Source organism: Sciurus carolinensis, chromosome 16 (assembly GCF_902686445.1).
Source record: "Sciurus carolinensis chromosome 16, mSciCar1.2, whole genome shotgun sequence".
Classification (NCBI taxonomy): domain Eukaryota; kingdom Metazoa; phylum Chordata; class Mammalia; order Rodentia; family Sciuridae; genus Sciurus; species Sciurus carolinensis.
The window spans coordinates 59488790-59510730 of record NC_062228.1 but is presented as its reverse complement, the minus strand read 5'-3'; the positions used below and the strand labels follow the sequence as shown (position 1 = coordinate 59510730).

The window sequence follows — 21941 nt, the reverse complement described above, 5'->3', positions numbered from 1 at the left end:
ATGCTGCTACACTCTGTCTCTTGGAGGTTCTTGGATCCCACAGTGAACTGGTTTCATAATTCATTCACAACTCCTATTGAAAATTTTGTGTTCTTTCTGTTCTTTGTGGTTCTCTCAGCAGTGGGTGAAATAAAATCTTCAATGTGTTACCTTTCTCTCTGTGTGACAGTCATGATGTTACCCATCTTGGGGGAACATCGTCCTTTGATAGAATAAATGAGGAAACCCACGTGTGCCTCTGTTCATGTGCCCGTTGCCTGGTCTGAGCTGTGCTCTGACATCAGGGACAGTGCCCAGCCTCCTGGTGCAGCAGATCCAGAGAGGCCAGGGGTGAGGGGGAAGCTGGCCCCGTGTGGGTGCCCCAAGCAGGCGAGGACCAGCGAGAGAGGTGCACACGGGGGATGTGGACACGTGTTCCCGTGTCCAGGTCTCAGAATCCTGTCAGCAGCACCGACTTCCTGCCCCTTCAGGACCCAGGGACTCAGGATGGCCTGGGCTAGAGAGAAAGTGCAGGAAGCATCTGGGCAGACACTGGGGTGGAGCCTTGTGGTGTTTGAGACCACCTAGCAAGGGACTGGGGATCTCCAAAGAAATGTGAGAGAACACAGAGAGGGGACACCTCTGAGGGGAAAAGTGGACATAAACTCGGAGAGAGAGGAGGAAGCCCCGCGGGTGTTCGCCACGGGGAGGGGGCTGCTCACTGACAGCGGAACTTATTCCTCCCAAGGTCTTGCAAGTGCTCTAAAGGCCACTGTGAGTGATGAATGCTTCCTACCAAGGGTGCCCCAAGACAGCATGCCACTCCCACCTGGTCACTGGAGATGTCCCTGACTAATCCACCCTCACCTCAGGACAGCATGAATCCCCAGCTAATACCCACAGGGGTCAAGAAGCCTCAGCAGGATGGAAGCACACCCTGGGGGTCCTGGACACCCACGACCAGCTTCATTGGCAGGGCGTGGCCAGACCCTCTCCGGCCCCCACCTCTGCACCAGAGTCTGGCCAAGGCTCCCCTCAGGGATGCTCCATCCACCAGGACACACTCTGGCCCAGGGATATCCCTGCAGAGTGCTGCCTGCCTCTGACCGTGGTGCTGAAATAGGATCCGGATTCCAGCTCAGGGGCCGCCCAGCTCTGCAAGGGGCTGACCCCAGAGTCTGAGGAGCCCAGTGCTGGCCCAGGAGGGGATGACCAGGCCTGTGTCAGAGGCACACGTGGAGTCACAGGGGACCAGACATCAGAGGTGGGGTCTGCTGAGCAGTGTTCCCTCTGCAATGTCCGTTTCTGAGAGCAAGGTCAGTCTGTCCTGCCTGACTGGGCACAGGCAAGGGGCTGTGCTTGAGGAGGCCTCTGCTGGCCTCGGTACTTCCCCTTTAAGCATGTTACTTCACACCAGCTTCATGTATTTGACAAAGAAGAAAACTGAGGATCAGAAATGTCAGGTGCCATGGCTCAGGCCTGATGGGGAGGGGACCACTTGTGGCCACTCACTCAGCTCCGATTGGTACCCCTTTGGGGAAACATCCATCCTGCTTGAGGCCATCAGAGGCGATCCTCTTCTACCAGGGAGGCACAGCCCAAGGAGCCAGGTGGCTGCCTTCTGCTGCTGGGCAGGGGTTGGGCATGGTGGTCCCAAGGGACTTGCCACCGTTGGGTGGTGGCGGCTGGAAAGCAGAAGATGCTCTGCTCCCATGTTGCTCCTCCAGCCTGGGGTTCCAAGCCAGCTGGCCTCTCCCCACTTCCCAGAGCTCTTCTGTCTCTTGCACCATTTCCAGGTTCATGGCTGCTCTACAGCAGGAGGAGCAGGGGGAAAAGGGTCGACGCCAACTTCTTGGGAGCAGAGGTCTCACAGCCCCTTCCAGTTTTCCAGCAGTGAAGTCACGCTGGTCACAGGCTGCCTCAGCCCGAGCAGAAGCCTGACCCGCTGCCCCTTCTGAGGACCGGGGAGTGGCGCCTAGGCAGCGGGTGCTTTTCACACACCACCAGCATCCACCACTTATTCAATGGTTCTTATGAATTTATGGCATGAAGCTTTACCCTGTCATGGCTTGGGTGCTGCTTGGTGAATTTGGGGCTGTTGGGTCTTAAACTAGCTCTCATTGTTATAACTGGGATTTTTAGAAGGACAGGAGCTCCTGCTTCCATCTTCTCTGCCTTTGAGCTCATTCTGAAGGGCAAGGTTTTCGGCTGCCTATGGTCAGCTCTGAGTTCTAGAAAGTTCTCTAAACGCTAGCATGCAATTGTGCCTGTAGCAGGACATAAATGATTTGGGAAATCCTAGTAGGAGAGGGGAGATGGGGAGAAGGTAGTTTTTGGAGGGGAGGGAATTGGTGCAGGTCAAGTGGGGCGAGCAACCCTGGCAGGGCGGGGACAGCGAGGGAGGCTGTGCTGCTGACCCAGTGTCTGTGCTCACAGGGCCTCTGGACCAATGCCGCTGGGAAGGACCAGGAGGCACGTTCATGGGCTCCCACAGGTGTCTGCCACTGTTACACCACTTGCAGACCTGGAAGCTGATACCTGGAGGGACAAAGTGGCTTGTCTGTGTCACACTGTTAGTCAAGGAGGGAACACAGATTTGATCCAGGTCTCTGGTGGCAAAGTCTCAGAAAATGTAATTACAGCAGGAAACTCAAATGGGCCCACCCACTGCCTCTGGGGTGTCAAGTCTCCCGTCATCAGCCTCTGGGTCCCCAGAAGGATATGCGTCCTGTGGGTTCCTCACTGGATCCTGATCTCTGAGTACTGGGTGGAGGTGTCCTCCTGAGGATTCGCCCCTTGAAGGCCGAGGGAGGCCCGGTGAAAGCTGAGGGAGGCATAATTGGGTTCCGGCTCCAACACCAAGCTGGAGGCCACTTCTGAGTAGCTTGAGGACTCAGCAGGGCGAGGCAGCTGGGGCTCCTGCCGGCACCCCTGTGTGGAGAGGAGAGAGGGTCACAGCAGGGCAGGGCTGCAGGAGGTGGAGGGGCTGGCAGGACCCTCCTGTGCCCTTCCTTCCCTCCCTGAGGTTGCCTAATGCCTGGAGACACAGGAATCCCTAGCTGCTTTCCAATGCTGCTCGGCATTCACAAGACCTTGTGGAGACCCCACTGTTCTGCCCATCGTACAGAGAAACTAACTCAGAGAGGTGCATCCACCGATCAGGAAGGCAACCCAGATCCCTGGACCCTCTGTGCCCAGCACTGAGAGCACAGGAGCGGGCAACGCAGGGGTGAGCCTGTGGCATCAGAGTCAGAGGGGGACGAACACGGATTTCTAATAAGCACGCGATTGTCAATGGAGACACCTGCAGAGGACAGGGGACAGGGGGACCACAGGAGTCCTGTCCTTGTGGAGCTCAGATGGGGAGGCCGTGGGAATGCAGCTACCGCCAGGTGTGAGGAGCCCATGCGGCCTGGGAGACTCAGCGGTGCTCCGGGGAGGCAGAGGCTTGCAGACGCAGCCTTCCTCTGCTGCAGGCCGAGTTCTGGGCTCTGGACTCCCAGCCGCCTTTCTCAGACACGCCCTGGACACCCACGGTCCCCACTTCCTCTCCTCCCTTCCCCGCTGGACGCTTTCCAGTCCACAGCGGTTTCCTCCCCCGCAGGCTGCGACCTGCTTTGTCCAGAGGTGCTTTCTCAGACCCGGACACTCACTGGGCCTGGCCCTGCCCACGTCCCCTTCTCCGCCCCTTCTCGAAGCTCCGCCTCCCGGCGCTGCGCTCCCGCCGCTGCTCCTTCCCCCAGGGGCTCCCTCCGCGCCGCTTGCTGCTTCCACCTCCTGTCCCCACTCCCTGGCACAGGGCTCCAGGGCTTTCCTGTCGCCGCTTTTCTTCTTTTGGCTTCGTCCCTCTCGGACCTGACTCTGTGTCCACTGGACCCCTCGTCCGAGCTCCAGCCTCTCACCAGGCACTTCCCGTCTCCACCTGGCCGCCTCAGAGGCACCAGAGACAAACCTCCAGAAGCCAAAATGAGGGTGTGTCCTCGCTTGAAAATGCAGAGTTGGCTGTTTCAGTCCCTGGCAATTCATTTCTGAGGTTTCCCAGGGAACCACAGTGGTGTCACCTATGACACCTGTGGGTGGCTGTGACGTCTGGGAGTCAGTCATCTTCAGTGTCCATTCTCCTGTGAGCGGGAGGCGGGCAGCTCTGTGCTGGGGCCGCCGGGCGTGCAGCGTGCCACCCTTAGCAAACCTGCTGCTTCTGGAGGCCCCGAGCCCAGCTCCCCCCAGGGCGTCCCTGCACCTGTGCTGCCCCCTGCGCGGCCTCCTCTCCCACGCCCTGCGCAGGCCCTCTTGGCACTGCAGTCGGTGAAAGTAGGTTTCAGTTCATGCCCCTCTTCTGCTGCAAATGGACGAGAATTGGGATGAATTCATGTCAACTTCAAAGCTGTGAAAACGCAGAGGAGGTCAAGCACCGAGAACTTGAAGGGACGGGTGATGTCACAGGCGGCGGCTGACCCTGTGGGCAAACCCTCATGGTGGCGTCCACTTCAGCCACTGTTGGTCAGGGCTGAAAGGAGGAGCAGGGCTGGGCAGGTTGATGGGGTCTGTCCCTGTCAGGGCCGCTGAGTCGGATTCTGAGGCACAGAAGGTTTGGTGGACTTGAGGACAGGGAAGGGCCAGCGTGGTGGAGCGCAGCACTGAAGGTGGCCCTGTCTTTCCTGCCCCCAAGGCCAGGCCACGCTGCTTGGAGGCTCCTCTTCCGCAGCCTGGAGAAGCAGTGCTTTTCAACCTTGGGTGGTGGGACGATGACGTTGTGTGCGGGTCATGCTGATGTGCTGGGAGGAGGCCTGTGAGGCAGGGGCTGTGGCAGGACAGGGGGGGGAGCGGAGCTGGCTCCCAGGGAGTGGGGGCCTCAGGCTGATTTAGAAGAACGGACACACTCTGGTGCTTATGGGCCGAGGAGGAGGGATGGGGGACGCAGGTGGAAAGGGGCCCAGTCTCTGGTTGGGCTGTGGAGACAGGGGTGCCATCAGAGAGATGGAGAAGCCCCAGATGAAGGGTGTTTAGGGGTGTTAGCCATGCACTTCTGAGGTTCTGACGTCAGCGCCTTGCGGACCACGGAGACACTGCCTCTCCCAGAGAGCCAGTTTCTAGGGCGAGTTAAAGGATGTATCCACGAGTTCGTTTCCCTTACAAACCAGCTATCCAAACTCCAGACCCACACCCTCACGGACCTCTTGCACCCTGGATTACCACCTATGTACGATAATAAGCCAGGGCCAGGCACGAGGCAGTCAGAGACACCCACAACCCCCAGGCTCTGCTGACATCAGAGCGGCCAGCCCTGACCCCCTGAGTGTGCCCACCCTGCCTCACCCATGCCCTCCTAAGAAAACCACAACACGGACTCCTGCCCACATCTTCCCCTCTCTCTGCCTCTTGACCAGCCCTTGTGCTTCCACGAGTAGCCTTTCATGGCATGGCATGCCTATTTCTCTTTGAAACTGTGAGTCACAAACTGTCTTCTCAAGTGGCCATTGTCTCCTGATTGACTGTTCTTACCAAGTCTGAACACTAAAACATAAACTCTAAATAAAGGAACAGGCGACAAGCTCAGTTCTCAGCGTGCTGATGGGGCACAACCTTGGACCACCCTGGGGAGACGCCCTGGGGGCAGACTGGATCCCAGGGTGCACATGTCACTTACCAGGGAGGCTGGCCCCATGGCAGGGTGGGTGTCGTTCACGGCCTCTGCAGCCCTGGCCACCTTCCTTCTGTGGGTCTTCACTCTGATGGGAGACGTGGGGGTCTTTGAGTCTGGTTTGCTCAGACTCTGAGGTCACTGGTATGAGCCTGGAGTAAGTGACTATGGCCGTTTAGGTTAGCAGTAGCCCTGTGGCCTTCAACATAGGACTTTGTAACAAGGTCCCCTTCTCTACCCCCTCTTCCTGGCCGTCTGAGGCCAGGGGTTGGGGTCAGACACAGGCTTGCCCAGTGGCTGTGGCCTTGTCTGTCTCTGCATCCCCAATTTGGTCTCAGGCCCTCGCGACCCCTCCAGGTCCATCCAACCCCAGTTCCCCCAACCCCAGGTCCCCCTTCTCCACCCTGACCCATACCCAACCCAGAGCTGAGGCTCACATGAAGATGAAACAGAGACTGAACGCCAGCAGGGCCATGATGCCAGCTCCCCCGATGGCCCCCCAGATCACCCCTGTCCCATGATGCCCTGCAGATAAAAAGAGACTTGGGGTGAACTCCAATTTTGACAAACAGGCCTTCCTCGCCAGCACCAGGGGCCCCTCACCTCCCATGTGGGGTTGAGTCCCTAAGTCTTCCCACCCATCAGAAGACTTCAGTCTTAGGACGAAGGACACAGTTCACCCAATGCCTCCTGTTCACCCCCAGGCTCTTGTCCAGACCCGGGACCCCACTTTCTCTCCACCCAGGGTCTCCATGCCACAGAACCCACACCTGGCCACAGTGGGACCATGAAGCTATGAGTTACAAGGGACTTCCTTTAGAGACAGGGCCAGGGACAGAGAAGTCTGCAGGACCCTGCTGGACCTCATCACTCCCTTCTTCCCTAGCCTCCTCTTCTACTCTCCATGCACCCTGTCACTCAGTGTCGGAGTGGTCCTTGAGCGTGCAGAAGGGACTAGAAGCAGAGTGGGGCACAGAATTGGTGCCAGACCTTGGAGTCAGACCTGGGCGATACTCCTGGTCTTCCTGGCTTGCCTCCAGGAACCTGGACACCCAGGGTCAGAGTGTGCCTCTGGGCACAGTTGGAGGGCTGCTGAGGGAACCACCCCTGCCCTGCTGGGGTCCTGCTGCCCAGTGAGGGGACCAGATGCTATGCCAATGGGAACAGGGTGTTGGTGCTGATTTGGGGGCAGAGGTCAAGGCCAAGGGATGAGGACTGACAGGAAAAAAGAAAGGTCCCGAAGATATTTCTCGGGCAACGAAGCTCTTTGTGTGATGGTACAACGGTGCTGCATGAAGAACCACAGATGTACAACGCCCAGCGTGGACCCTGACAAGAACTGAGGACTCCAGGTGACAGTGACGTGTCCATGGGGGTTCATGGACTCTAGTAAATGACCCACTCTGGAGCGGGATGTTGACAACGGAAGGTGGCACACAGGCAAGGGTCCTAGGCATCCAGGAAACCTCTCCACGTGGCCCTTGATTTTGGTGCAAACACTCCTCTAAAAATTAAGGATGCTTTTAAAATGTCCACAAGACATTGAGTGATTGGAAGGGAATGCAGAAAATATTTGGGGTGTGCAGGGAGGTAGTTGCTAGTCACCCCCAGTGTCCAGGTCCCAGTGTGGGAAGATCCTTGGGTAAAGAGGCCTGCTGGGCTGCCCGGGAGCACCTGGGCCTCTCCAGTATTCCCATGCCGAGAGCCAGCTCTGAACCAAACCGGCCCAGTAACGGCCCCAGGGAGGAGGGTTGCTCCCTGCCTGGGCCAGCTCCTGGGGAGACCTCGCCTGAGGGTTCCCTGCAGCATCTGGACAGGAACACAGGGCTTGTTCCCCTTTTAGGTGGATTTAGGGTGAGATAAACCAGCACTCCCCGCCCTCATCTCGGAAACCACAGACACACAGAGGGACAGGGCCTGTGCCCTTCCATGTCCATGACACAAACAGGACCCCAGGACATGGCCACAAGATGTCCACAGCCCTGGGACCCAAGTTGTCTTCACTGGACCCTCACAATCGAAGGGACACAGGTGTCCTGGCCCATCACTCACAGGTGACATTGAGCTGGATGGTTCTCTCTGTGGTCACACCAGCTGCAGGAAATGTCACCCGACAGGTGAGGTTGGTGCCGTGGTCCTGGGGCCGCGGGGTGAGCGTGAGCACCGAGGAGTGGGTGATGTTGGCGCCCAGGGAGGACACAGAGGTCCCCTCCCAGGAGAAGGTGGGGGACGTCCCCTGCTCACAGGCCCAGGGCACAGAGCAGGTCAGGTTGCTGGGATGGCCAGCCTCCAGGGTCCCAGGGAGGAGGATGTCGGGGCTGTGGGTCAGGGCTGGTGAGCAGAGGGGGACAGGAGGGTCAGGAGGGAGGGCGAGAGGGAGTGGCCCTGAGAGAAGCTCAGGCTGTGATCCAGCTGCTCCCCGAGTCCCTGTTGCTTGTCCCACCTCCCCAGGGCAGGGTCCCCCCAGCCCTGCCCCTGCTGGTGACCTCCCTGAGGCTGCCCTGGATCTGGAACCTTACCTGTGACGTTCACTGAGACCTGGTTTGCACAGTAATTCCACTTCACATTTCCTCTCTTCATCCGGAAGAAGTACGACCCGGTGTCGCTGTTCCGTGCGTCTCTGATGCTCAGGGAGCAGTCCTTGGTTGTTGGGTTCCCCGAGGAGGAGGAAGCGGCCCTGGGTCTGCTCCTGCACACTCCGAACAGGGTCATTTGTGGCCACTGGAGAGTCGTGGTCTGTATCAGCCCATTCATGGAACCAGTAGCCAGAGACATTGCCAGGCCCTGAGTTGGGGTAGGAGAAGTTGCAGGGCACCAGCACACACAGACCCTCCTGCACGGTCACGGACGGCAACGCATCCAGCCCATAGCTCGTATCCTTAGCACTGCACCCCCGGGGAGTCCGAGGGCCATCATGGCGCGCTCTCCACGTCCCCTCTCCACAGGCGCACTCCACTGCCCACAGCAGGGACAGCCACAGCCACAGCATCCGGGAGGCAGAGGGCTCCTGGGCTCCTGGGAATGTGCAGAGCAGAGAGAGCAGGCGGAGGGGAAGCTGGGGAGGGGCGGGACCTGGGTGACTGACAGAAGAGGAACCTAGACGCACCCACTGCAGTCCTTCTCCTCTGTGCTGAGAGGTCGGAAAGCCCACAGCCGGAGACCCCAAGGCCTGTCCAGAGAGAAGTGGAGGAGAGAAGAGTCCTTGCCCTGCCCCCATCTTGGCGCCTCCCTGGGACACTTAGGATGGGACCAGGACCCTGGGTACACTGGAAGCATGTGACTTTGGCGGGGTCTGAGTCCTCCCACCATGAGGAGCTTTTCTGTGTACCACTGTGCACACCAGGACCTAGCCAACTCCGCCTGCACCTAGAGCCAGCCTCAACTCGACCCGTGGAGTGGTGGGTCCTGCAGGAGGGCCTCTGTGGGGTCTGGTCTGGACAGAGAGAGGCAGAGGACAACACCAGCCAGCCATTCAGCCTCTCTGCAAACCCCAGGGAGCTCTCTGCACTGCTGAGAGACTACAAGAGGCCGGCCCTCGGGGTCCCCACCTGGGACGCCCCACACAGGAGCCTCAGGCTGCCGGCTCCAGAGCTGTGGTTGCCGGTGAGTCAGCCAGGTGTCTTGGTAGCATGATGGGTGTGTTTAACAAGGTGAGCACAGAGCTGTGCCCGGCATCTAGGACAGGAAGCCTGAGGTGTCCTCAGGTGGCACAGAGAGAGAGCAGGGCTTCTCAACCAGCCGGAAGGAGCTTCTCTCAAGAGTGCTGGGCGTGCACTGGGTGATTTGGGGATGTGCTGTCACGCACATTGGAACTTCCACATTAGTCTGCACCTCAGTGGTAAGGGTCCTCGAGGGACGTCAGGTTTTCAGACAGCCCCAGTGGATCACACGCATAAGGTGACATGGCCCGGCTGGCGTGGCCTCCTCCTCACCCAGCCGGGGCTCCAATCTGGCTTCACTTCCTGGCAGCACGTGTTCCAGGGTCATGGTGGGTTGGTTGTGTGTGTCCATGCCTGCTCCTGTCATCACGGACCAGCCCCCGCACTCCCATGGACGCCTCTTCTACACATCCTCCAGGTGACAGTGACACCAGGTGACACCAGTGGTCAGACTCTGCTGACTATGAAAGGAAGCTGCTGGAAACACAAAACACATGGACCTGCCACTGTTTGTGTGGAGGTGAGTTCACACTTCACTCGGGTAAGGACTTAGGAGTAGTTCTCCTGATCCCGTGGCGAGTGTGAGTTCACGTTCAGGTGACAGGTCCAGACTCCTCCCCAGCGTGGTGGGACCTCTGGTTTCCCCACTGACGCCTCAGTGAGCTCTGCTTGCCCCAGATCCCCTTCACATTGGGTGTGGTCAGGGTGGTCTTAAAATCACTTCCTTTTTACCTTTCTTCTTTCCTTTGTGAGGTGTGTGTTAGTGCGTCACGGTTGTGCCTGAGAGCGGGGTTCACCTGCACACGGTGGTCTGTGCAGGAGGCTGTCGGCTCCATTTCAGTTCCCAGTGCTGTGTCCCTCCCTCCTCCTCCTCCCCTGAGCCCTCCCTCTCCCCCCTGGGCTTCTGTCCACTTCCTGTTCTTTCAAGGGGAATCTTGTTGATGCCCATGAACGTGGAATTCAGGTGCTGTTTTCATGGAGATGCACAGCATGACTCGATCCCTTCGTTCCCTTCCTGCTCCACTGTCCCTCCTTTTTCCCGTGGAATGGCACTGCACACACCTGGCTGCGTCTGCAGCTTCACAAGGCGAAGGCTGTGGAGCCGGGGTTCCCGCGGTGACTGGCTGCTGCATTTTCTCCTCCAGTGAGGCGGCTGGCCACGCGCCCGCCCCTCTTCACTCTTATGGTAAAACACACAGGGAAACAGGCTGCGAGATCACTGTAGGTGCACCAGGAGGTGACACGGGGTCATCCATCCACACCGTGATCCCAGGATGCTTCCCTCTCCCCAGGACCTGGAGCTCTGTGCCCATGAGAGGCGCCTTTCCTGGCCCTGCCCGGGAAACACCGCTGCTCCTTTGTCTGTGACTCTCCCGCTCCAGGCGCCCCACCTCTGAGGAGGACGGTGCTTGTCCTCTGTGACTGGCGTCCTGCGTGCAGGGTGCACCCAGTTGAGGTGTGAGCTGAGCCGCCCTCCTCTGCAGGTCTAGGGCAGGTCTGTCCCTGTGCTGGTTGATGGACACTTGAGCTGCTTCCTCCTTAGCTGTTGTGAGGGCTGCTGGGCTGACCGTGGAGGATGCAGGTTTTGTAGGGCCTCGGTGTGTGGTCAGAGGTGGACCCGCTGGGCGATGGCATCCGCTGTGGCTTCTTTTGAGGAACCCACGCTGCTCTCCGTGTGGCTGCTCCCTTCCTCCTCCTCCGCAGCAGGGCACAAGCCCTCCGGGTCCCCACGTCCTCCTCCTCACTTGCATTTCCCATTTTTAGAACGGGAACCCTCGGAATGGGCAGCAGCGTCTCTCGTTGTGTCTTTCTGGGGCACACATCTAACAGAGGCAGTGTGACGCTCCATGGGAGGATTGGGTGGCATTTCCCTGGTGACAGCTGCTGCTGCGTGTGCCCACGTGCTCAGCCACCATTTGTACATCCTGGAGAAACTTGCCGAGTGCTCTCCCCATTGTGTCAATGCAGCCGTGTGGTCCTTCCTCCTGGAGCGACCGTGTTTCAGTCACGTGGGGACCTGCTTTGCTCCTTGGTCTCTTTGCAGGTGGCCTGGTTTCCAAGTCCTTCCTTGAGGACTGAACCCCGTGTCCCACACAGGCTAGGCTACCCTCCTGAGCCACACTGAGCCACAGCCCAGCCCCCAGTGTCTTCCTTGGTCTGTTCTGGAGACAAGACACCCTAGTCCAGGTGTTTCCTCTCGTGTCACTTTTCCTGTCCCCTGGAATGTGCCCTCCAGCACAGTGGGTCCCTCTTCCCCAGCATGAGGTGCTCACCAGGAGCCCACTGGTGTGTTGGGGTAGGAAGAACCCAGCCAAGGTGACGAGCAGGGCCAAGCTCAGGGGACAGACGGGGCCTCCTCAGGGACAGATGGTCACAGGACAGGGCTGTGGGCTGAGGGAGCCTCCCAAGAGTCCCAGGCCTTGGCCACTGAATCTGTAGATGTCACCCTGCTAGGTGAGGGGTGTGCAGCCGTGACTCAGGGAGGGACCGTGAGTAGTGGGGTCATCAGGATCGTCCAGTGGGTTCCTAACCCAGTCTCCAGGGTCTCTCTGTGGGAGAAGAGGCGCACATGGTGGGGAGGAGGCCATGCACCCAGAGGCAGAGACTGGGTGCAGCACTCAGGGGTCCAGGCTGACAGCCTGGGTCAAGCAAGAGCGGACCCCACCTGAGCTCTGCAGAGACACGTGGGAATTGGGCCCCTGGCCATCTCAGACCAATGGGCTGCTCTGGAGGGTGTGGAGAAGGAGCCAAGCAAAGCCCTCCATTCCCAGAGCCATTTCTGTCCCGCTTCCAACCAAACTTCTCCATGGATGCCTTGCACTCCCACGCCGCTCCCTCCCTCCAGGAGTTCCTGAACGCTCTCCAGTGAGGTCTCCACACCTTCCCCAATGCTCCACTCAAAGTGCTGACACTCAGGATCCTGCACATGAAGAAGGGCATCAGACAGAGGAAAGGCCCAACGGGAGGCCTGAGCTGTGAACACCACCAGAGGAAGCACAGGGACAGCTCCGTGACCTTGGCCCTGGCGGTGGGATCGTTTCCTGGGTGACCCCAAAAGCACGGACAAAAACTGAGGAGGAGAGATGGGCTGGCAGCACAGTGAGGAGTCTCTGCACCACCAAGGAAGTGACCAGGCAGGTGACGAGCAGGGAAGGGGAGGGTCACATATGGAGGAACGTGCACACATCTTGGATCAGGGCTTAACATCCAAAGTACACAAGGAACACAGAGGCTCCAGCCAGAAACCACCTGTTCAAGATGGACAGACTGAAGACATTGCACTGAAGAGGATTCAGGGGAACTGCAGACGTGTTTAATCAGTCCATGTCACTGATCCTCAGGAAAATGCAAATCAAAGGCATGGTATGTTGTCCCCACACCCCTGCTAGGACAGCCAGTGTAGAAAGAAAGAGCCCAGTGTAGGTGCAGACATGGAGGGAGGAGCCTGTCTGTGGCAGTGTCACTCAGGAGAGCCGTCGTGGTGCAGGGCACAGCGCCAGCACTGAGGCTGGAGCCACCGCAGCATTCAGTCCCACTGCTGGGGGTCAAGGGCCACAGCAAAGGAACCAGCGTGTCAGAGACGCCCGCGCCCCACCTCCATCGCTGCACTGTCCACCATAGCCGAGGCACGGAACCAGCCTGGATGGCCACCAGTGGGCGGGCGTTTGCGGAGAAGTGAAGCACACGCACACACACACACACACACACACAAACACACAGTCGTAAACGCGTGCAGAGAGGCACATGTGCATACACATGCATGCACATGAACATACACACATGTACACTGACATACATGTGCACACACATGCATGCACATACAAACATACAGGCACACACATGCACAAACATGCACACTTGCATGCCTGCACACGCACACAGCACAAACATGCACACACCTATACACGTGTACATGTGCACAGATATGTACACACATGCTCATGCAAACACACACAGGCACACAGACACAGGTACACACACACAGGCACACGACACTCAGCATGATCCTATACAGCCTTGGAAAGGAAGGAAACCTGCCATTTTCAAAACGGGCACAAGCTTGGATGACGTGGTGTTAAGTGAAATAAGCCAGAAATAGGAGGACAATCATCCCATGTGTCCTTGTACATGTGATGTGACAAATTCACTCTCAGATGCAAGAGGGCAGGGTGGTGGCCAGGACTGGGGGTGGCAGGCGAGAGGCTGTCCGAGGGGCAGGGCTGCGGTTGTTGGAAGGAGCCCTGGGCTGGGGACCAGTCAGCAGCACGTGCGGCGTGTTCCCACGCTGGAGGAGAGGCCCTCGCGGTGCTCCACCCCAGGCACACCCGGCAGACGCGGCGGGTCCAAGGCAGGCTGTGCATGAGCACAGATGTGCAGCTGGACGCCCAGAGGGGCGGGTGCTGCCGAGGCAACTCAGGCGCGTCCCTGGATCACACGCCACGTGCGGTGTGTCCAAGCTCAGTGCTGACCGCGGCCAGCAGACGACTGCTATTGTCCATAAATAGTAACATCAGTCACGGTGACATCAGAAAGCACAGAGGCGGAGGTTCACAGAAGCCACGTCGGACGGGAGTCTCTATCAGTTTTATTTGTCAATTGGGCCTCATGAAGCTGGAAGCATTTCTTGAAAATGTCAAAGGCATCCGCATAAATGATGAGAGCTGTCACACAGCGCTGCTGCCGAGGAGGTCACCATGGCGACTGTGCTTCCTCTCCCCCTGCCTGGGTGACCTGCTGTTCCCCAGCGACACACTGTGACATCCATGGGCTGGATTCTGTCCTCTGTCCCAGGGTGTGGACGGCTCCCTTCTGCATCCCTCCCGGGCCAGGGCGCGTCTCAGAACCCACCTCCTCCCACAGCCCTGCTCCTCTGTGGGCCAGGCTGCACCCCTCGGTGGCTCAGGGAAGCGCTCTGCCAAGTCCCCGCCCTTCTCCCCAATGACAGCATTTGCTGGACCTTCCTGTGCTCCCCAGTGAACCCCCCACGCCCCTGCCTGGCCCGCCTCCCTCAGCTCCCCATAGGACACAGTGGCCCCTTCCCTTTGCTGTTGCAGCAGGACCCACTCTGGCCCATGCTGACCAGGGCAGCCCAGGGGTCCTGCTAGAGTCAAGGTGTCCTGGGCCCTGCTGTCCTCACAGGCCCTGGGTCCTGGCCTCGGCCTGCAGGGCACCTCCCGCCTCCTCTGCTCCAGTCATGTCACAGAGCACAGGGGTGGGCTCTGCCTCCCAGCAGGGGCAGCCCCGCTCCCTGTCCCCCGTCCCGGGTCCCTTCCTCAGAACACAGGCCTGCTTCCTCGCCCACGGCCGTCTTTGCCCCAACACCACCCCACAGGCCTCGGCAGCAGAGCCGGCTCCCAGCCACCAGCTCCTCTCCCTGCACGGCCTCCCACAAACACGCATCAGTACCAACGAGCCCACCTTACTAGATCTCTCTCTTTGTTTCTGTTGCTGCCACCTCTAGAAGGACAGCTGCTGGGGGCAGGTTGGGATGCCAGTGTGCTCAGCCTCCACGGAAACCCTGGGGCAGGTGGAGCTCAACCTGTTACCCAGGCCCATGAGCAGTGTGAACACTACCCCACGAAACCTCACAGGAACCACACGCAACACACACATACACACACACACACATACACACACAACACACACATACACACACACATACACACACACATACACCCACAACACACACACACACACATAAACACACACACATACACACACATACACACACACATACACACACACGTACACACACAACACACACACAACACACACATACACACACACATACACACACAACACACACACACACAACACACACATACACACACGAGCCAGAGTAGATGCAGCTGAAGGATGACCAGGACTTGCAGAGGCAGGAAGGGGTGGAGCTGCCTGTCAGGAGCAGGGTCTGCACCTGTGAAGTCCCAGGTGCCAGCAGCCTGGCCCAGAGGGTGAGGTGAGTCTCCAGAGGCAGGGAGAGGACGGCTCTGGAAGGGAGTCCCAGGCAGGGACATGGAGGCCCTCTGGTCCAGGCTCTCCATGTGCCCCTGTCACTGTCCATGGAGGGGCACACAGCTGATCAAGTTGTGGAGGACGTGGGCCCAGGACGGAGGCTGGTGTTGGGGACAGGAGGCAGGAGCTGAGGCAGATCCAGGGAGCAGGGGAGAGGAGGACCAGGAACGACCAGGGTCAGGATGGATGGACAGCAGGGAGGCCAGGCTTAGGAGGAAAGAAGGCCAGTGGTGATGAGGCACCAGGGGGCAGAGGGCTGAGGTCGGGAGCCACACCTGGCTGTGCTGTAGAGACGGGGCCCCAGCCAGGAACCACAGGGACCCCAGCAGGAAGTGGGGGCTTCAGGACGGGGACAGGGTGCTGCCCGTGGCCATGGGAGCTGGCCATCCAGGACCATGGCGGGGAGGGGTCCCGGGGCTTGGGCCTGGTGAGACGCTGGGTCACTGACCTGGACTAACCCGTGACAGCGTCTCCACGCTCCACGCCCCTCGCTGGCCTCCCTGGCCTCGCTGCCCTCTTCCTGCAGGACCTCACTCTGAGGGAGGAGACCAGGGCCTTCAGCAGGGCAGCTTGGGAACACTGGGCAGTGGTCCCTGCCCTGTGCCCTGTCAGGGGCTGGAGGTGACTGAGGAGGCAGAGCAGCCTGGCCTGAGGACCTCCTTGATGAGACCCGCGTCCCCGACGTCGGGCCAGAACTGGGGACAGACGGCGATGGCCCGGGGTCCAGGCAGTGCCCTCGGCCCCGCTCAGCCCCTGCCTGGCGTTGGTGCTCCTGACCCTTCGGGTCCCACTGCTGGGACTCTGGGATTCCGCGTCACACGCCTGCCCTGCCCCGGCCTCCTCTTCATCCCTGGGCAGCACTGACCTGAGCAAGACCAGGCAGAGGCCGAGGAGCACCATCTTGACAGCCAGCACCCCGATGGCCCCCAGGACCTCCTGGGCCACGGGCCTCGACTTCCCTGCAGAAAAGTGGACGAGGCCAGGTTCACCTGCTAAACCCCAACCCAGAGCCCCACACACGAGGCCATGGATGTGGCTCCTCCGGGTTTCCTTCATCCCCAGTGAGGGGACATCAGCCCTGGCCCCCCACCCCGTGCCCTGCCTGCCCAGCTGTTGGACAGAGGAAACGTAACCTTCTCATCATGGAAATGAAGCCTCTTGCTCATCGACTGACACCATCAAGAAAGTGAAAGACAACACACACGCTTGGAGCACAGAGCTGCCCATCACGGGGCTGGGGCCACGGTCGGCCATGTGCCAAACCCTCCTAGGGCTCCAGTGACCAAGAGCCAAGCAACCCAGGCTGAAGCCGGGCAGGGACTCGAGAGCACCCCCTCTGAAGAAGACCCACAAATGACCAAGACCTACGCGAAACTCTTCCCAACACCCTTCTCGGCACCTCGGGCAATCAGAGCTGCAGCGCGCGTCCCCTGCTCACCCCGAGCAGAGCACAGTCTTTGCACAAAGGAAAATACCAGTGTTGGCAAGAGTGTGGGGGATTCGGGAGGCGTGTAGGAGGCTGACGGAGTTCAGAGTGCGCTGAGCGCGGTGGGGCGTGGGGCCACTGCACCTGCTGAGAAACCTCACCGGAGCCGGAGCCCTGGTGGTTCCACTCGGAAGGAAGGACCAAAGGAGCCCGGAGACCCTGCTCCAAGGAACCCTTGTGCACCAAGCTTCCCGGCAGCCGGTCACTGAGTGCTCCTCTAAGTCACAGGAGGGACCTGAAAATCACTCTTTGGTAAAGAGGCCAGACACCGAGGCCGCCAGTGTGATTCCACTTCTGTGCAGCATCCAGAGGGCAAAGCCCCGGAGATGAGCAGGTCGGGGTCGGCCAGAGGAAAAGACGTGCCTCCTGGGCGGGGGTTCCTCCTCGGGCGAGGAGAGCGTCTGGAACCACACGTGGTTGGGGGCGTGCATCCCTGCCCGTGGGCAACACCCACACTCTTGTGCACAGTGGTTGGGCTGGGTGTGAGCTGCGTGGGTTCTGTCTCAATAGACACGTATGGACGTCCATTTTAGAAGTACACAGAGACCCGAAATCCCACCAAAGGCTGGCCAAGACCCAAAGGGTCCCTCCAGGCGTGGAGGGTGTCGCTGGGGCTGAGTAGGTCCTGAGCCCTGGGTTCAATCCCCACTCCAGAAACACAACCCGTCACCAGGTTCTCCCCACCCTGGCCTGCTGGCAATGCTCACACACCCCTTGCTTGTGGGAAGGTGTTTTGTCCACTCTCGGGGGACAAACACCTGGTCATACTTCTCAGATTGAGAAGAACTAATGACCCAGACACGTTTCCTGTTCAGTTACTGAGCTCACTGCCATGAGGAGGGTCAGGACTGTCCGTGGCACACGCCTGTCACCTGAATGAAATCAGGACCAGGACTGCAGGTGGCAGAAGGCTCCACAGAGTCAGGTCCTCCTGCCCATACAGTGGGCCACCACCATCACCAGGAACGAGGACCCTGAGTGCTACCGACATCCAGAGAAGTCCTCAAGTGGACCAACCAAGGCTCAGCTCAGCCTGAGTGGACATGGCCTCTTGTGGGAGGGGCCTGAGCCGGGGACAGACAGCTGGTGGGTTCTGTGAGTGCCCTGTGAGTGCGTCTCCTCCCACAGGGGTCAGGTCAGAGCTGTTGGGGAATAAAAAGAGGAGGCTGGGAAGTCCAGTTCTGCTGTGTGAATGTCACCCTGTCCCTGTGGTGGTGAGGGCAGGTGCTGGTAGCCAGGGAGCTAGGGAGGGTGGGGACAGGAGCTCAAGGCAGCCATGAGGTGTGGGTGGGGAGGGGTCACTGGGTTCCCCTACAGGGGACTCTGTCACCAGGTGTGTCCAGGATGAGGGGGACCCAGCCCTGCCCTGAGCTGAAGAGGCCCTGCTCTCCCAGCCTCAGTGAGGCTCCTCCCTACCTGGGCCAGCTCCTGGGGAGACCCTGCCTGAGGGTTCCCTGCAGCATCTGGACAGGAACACAGGGCTTGTTCCCCTTTTAGGTGGATTTAGGGTGAGATAAACCAGCACTCCACACCCTCATCTCGGAAACCACAGACACACAGAGGGACAGGGCCTGTGCCCTTCCATGTCCATGACTCAACAGGTCCCTGGGACATGGCCACAGGTGTCCACAGCCCTGGGACCCAAGTTGTCTTCCCTGGACCCTCACACCCCATGTGATCCGGGTGTCCTGGCCCATCACTCACAGGTGACATTGAGCTGGATGGTTCTCTCTGTGGTCACACCAGCTGCAGGGAACGTCACCCGACAGGTGAGGTAGGTGCCGTCGTCCTGTGGCCGCGGGGTGAGCGTGAGCACCGAGGAATGGGTGATGCTGGCGCCCAGGGAGGACACAGAGGTCCCCTCCCAGGAGAAGGTGGGGGGTGTCCCCTGCTCACAGGCCCAGGGCACAGAGCAGTTCAGGTTGCTGGGACGGCCAGACTCCAGGGTCCCAGGGAGGAGGATGTCGGGGCTGTGGGTCAGGGCTGGTGAGCAGAGGGGGACAGGAGGGTCAGGAGGGAGGGCAGGAGGTGTGGCCCTGAGAGAAGCTCAGGCTGTGATCCAGCTGCTCCCCGAGTCCCTGTGCTTGTCCCACCTCCCCTGCAGCAGGGTCCCCCCAGCCCTGCCCCTGCTGGTGACCTCCCTGAGGCTGCCCTGGATCTGGAGCCTTACCTATGACGTTCACTGAGACCTGGTTTGCACAGTAATTCCACTTCACATTTCCTCTCTCCATCCGGAAGAAGTACGACCCGGTGTCGCTGTTCCGTGCGTCTCTGATGCTCAGGGAGCAGTCCTTGGTTGTTGGGTCCCCAAGGAGGAGGAAGCGGCCCTGGGTCTCCTCCTGCACACTCCAAGCAGGGTCATTTGTGGCCACTGGAGAGTCGTAGTCTGTGTTGCCCCCTGAATGGTACCAGTAGCCAGAGACATTGCCAGGCCCTGAGTTGGGGTAGGAGAAGTTGCAGGGCACCAGCACACACAGACCCTGCTGCACCGTCACGGACGGCAATGCATCCAGCCTATATCTCGTATCCTTAGCATTGCACCCCCGGGGAGTCCGAGGGCCATCATGGCGCGCTCTCCACGTCCCCTCTCCACAGGCGCACTCCACTGCCCACAGCAGGGACAGCCACAGCCACAGCATCCGGGAGGCAGAGGGCTCCTGGGCTCCTGGGAATGTGCAGAGCAGAGAGAGCAGGCGGAGGGGAAGCTGGGGAGGGGCGGGACCTGGGTGACTGACAGAAGAGGAACCTAGACGCACCCACTGCAGTCCTTCTCCTCTGTGCTGAGAGGCCAGAAAGCCCACAGCCAGAGACCCCAAGGCCTGTCCAGAGAGAAGTGGAGGAGAGAAGAGACCTAGCCCTGCCCCCATCTTGGCGCCTCCCTGGGACACTTAGGATGGGACCAGGACCCTGGGGACACTGAAGCATGTGACTTTGGCGGGGTCTGAGTCCTCCCACCATGAGGAGCTTTTCTGTGTACCACTGTGCACACCAGGACCTAGCCAACTATCGGGTCCCCTCTGCCCGCAGAGAGAGACACGACAAATGTCTGAAGCTTTGGAAGTTTATTGTGCACAGTACTTCTCTTACGCTTCTCTTTCCCCTAGCTTCTGCGCACTCCCAGCTTCCCTTCTCCCAGCTTCTTCCAGCTCCCGCGTACTCCCTCCTTCCAGCTCAGCTTCAGCCGCCGCCGCTGCTGCTGCTGCTGCTGCTGCTGCTGCTGCTGCTGCTGCCGCAGCCGCCCTTCTGCTACGTCCGTTCCGTTTCTCTCCCGTTCCGTTTCTCTCTCCCCTCGCTCTCCCACCCACCAGGCTTATATACATTTCAATCAATCAAGGGAGAGTACACGAGATGAACCGGACAGCTGCAGGCGCAGGATGGGTACACGAGGGGAGGCATGCTCTAATCACATTGTTAACTAGCCAATCATTAGAATTCGCTGGTTGTTTACTGTATAGCTGGCCGCCTCTGGCTCAGCATCAGGCGCCATCTTGACCACGCCCAAGGCTGGGGTTCCCGGGAACCCCCACAGCCAACTCCGCCTGCACCTAGAGCCAGCCTCAACTCGACCCGTGGAGTGGTGGGTCCTGCAGGAGGGACTCTGTGGGGTCTGGTCTGGACAGAAGAGAGGCAGAGGGCAACACCAGCCAGCCATTCAGCCTCTCTGCAAACCCGCAGGAAGCTCTCTGCACTGCTGAGAGACTACAAGAGGCCGGCCCTTGGGGTCCCCACCTGGGACGCCCCACACAGGAGCCTCAGGCTGCCGGCTCCAGAGCTGTGGGTGCCAGTGAGTCACCAGGTGTCTTGGTAGCATGATGGGTGTGTTTAACAAGGTGAGCACAGAGCTGTGCCCGGCATCTAGGACAGGGACCTGCTGTGTCCTCAGGTGGCACAGACAGGGAACAGGGCTTCTCAACCAGCAAGAAGGAGCTTCTCTCAAGAGTGCTGCCTGTTGGGCGTGCACTGGGTGATTTGGGGACGTGCTGTCACGCACACTGGCACTTCCACATTAGTCTGCACCTTAGTGGTAAGGGGCCTCATGGGACGTCAGGTTTTCAGACAGCCCTGGTGGATCACATGAACAAGGTGACATGGCCCGGCTGGCGTGGCCTCCTCCTCGCCCAGCCGGGGCTCCAATCTGGCTTCACTTCCTGGCAGCATGTGTTCCAGCGTCATGGCGGCTTGGCCATGTGTCCACGCCTGCTCCTGTCATCACGGACCAGCCCCCACACTCCCATGGACGCCTCTTCTACACATCCTCCAGGTGACAGTGACACCAGGTGACACCAGTGGTCAGGCTCTGCTGACTATGAAAGGAAGCTGCTGGAAACACAAAACACATGGACCTGCCACTGTTTGTGTGGAGGTGAGTTCACACTTCACTCAGGTTAGGACTTAGGAGTAGTTCTCCTGATCCCGTGGCGAGTGTGAGTTCACCTTCAGGTGACAGGTCCAGACTCCTCCCCAGCGTGGTGGGACCTCTGGTTTCCCCACTGTCGCCTCAGTGAGCTCTGCTTGCCTCAGATCCCCTTCACATTGGGTGTGGTCAGGGTGGTCTAAAATCACTTCCTTTTTAACCTCTCTTCTTTCCTTTGTGAGGTGTGTGTTAGTGCGTCACGGTTGTGCCTGAGAGCGGGGTTCACCTGCACACGGTGGTCTGTGCAGGAGGGCTGTCGGCTCCATTTCAGTTCCCAGTGCTGTGTCCCTCCCTCTCCTCCTCCCCTGAGCCCTCCCTCTCCCCCCTGGGCTTCTGTCCACTTCCTGTTCTTTCAAGGGGAATCTTGTTGATGCCCATGAACGTGGAATTCAGGTGCTGTTTTCATGGAGATGCACAGCATGACTCGATTCCTTCGTTCCCTTCCTGCTCCGCTGTCCCTCCTTTTTTCCCGTGGAATGGCACTGCACACACCTGGCTGCGTCTGCAGCTTCACAAGGCGAAGACTGTGGAGCAGGGTTTCCTGCGGTGACTGGCAGCTGCATTTTCTCCTCCAGTGAGGCGGCTGGCCACGCGCCCGCCCCTCTTTATTCTTATGGTAAAACACACAGGGAAACAGGCTGCGAGATCACTGTAGGTGCACCAGGAGGTGACACGGGGTCATCCATCCACACCGTGATCCCAGGATGCTTCCCTCTCCCCAGGACCTGGAGCTCTGTGCCCATGAGA

The 21941-nt window shown here is 59.5% G+C and overlaps 1 protein-coding gene across 2 annotated transcripts in view; it reads right to left on the bottom strand.

The window, feature by feature from the left end:
* Nucleotides 1–816: 816 nt before the first annotated feature.
* LOC124967296 (sialic acid-binding Ig-like lectin 9) overlaps nt 817–21941 on the bottom strand; it is a 76136-nt gene continuing 55011 nt past the window's right edge. Inside the window, exons 2-6 of one of the 2 annotated variants that reach the window (XM_047529440.1) lie at nt 18951–19485; nt 18485–18763; nt 6058–6145; nt 5627–5708; nt 817–2910 (exon numbers count right to left, since the gene is read on the bottom strand). In XM_047529440.1, coding sequence (XP_047385396.1) covers nt 2719–2910; nt 5627–5708; nt 6058–6145; nt 18485–18763; nt 18951–19485 — 1176 coding nt within the window. In that variant the 3' untranslated portion in view covers nt 817–2718. The remainder of the gene's footprint in view (nt 2911–5626; nt 5709–6057; nt 6146–18484; nt 18764–18950; nt 19486–21941) is intronic. The other variant, XM_047529441.1, reaches the window with a different exon arrangement.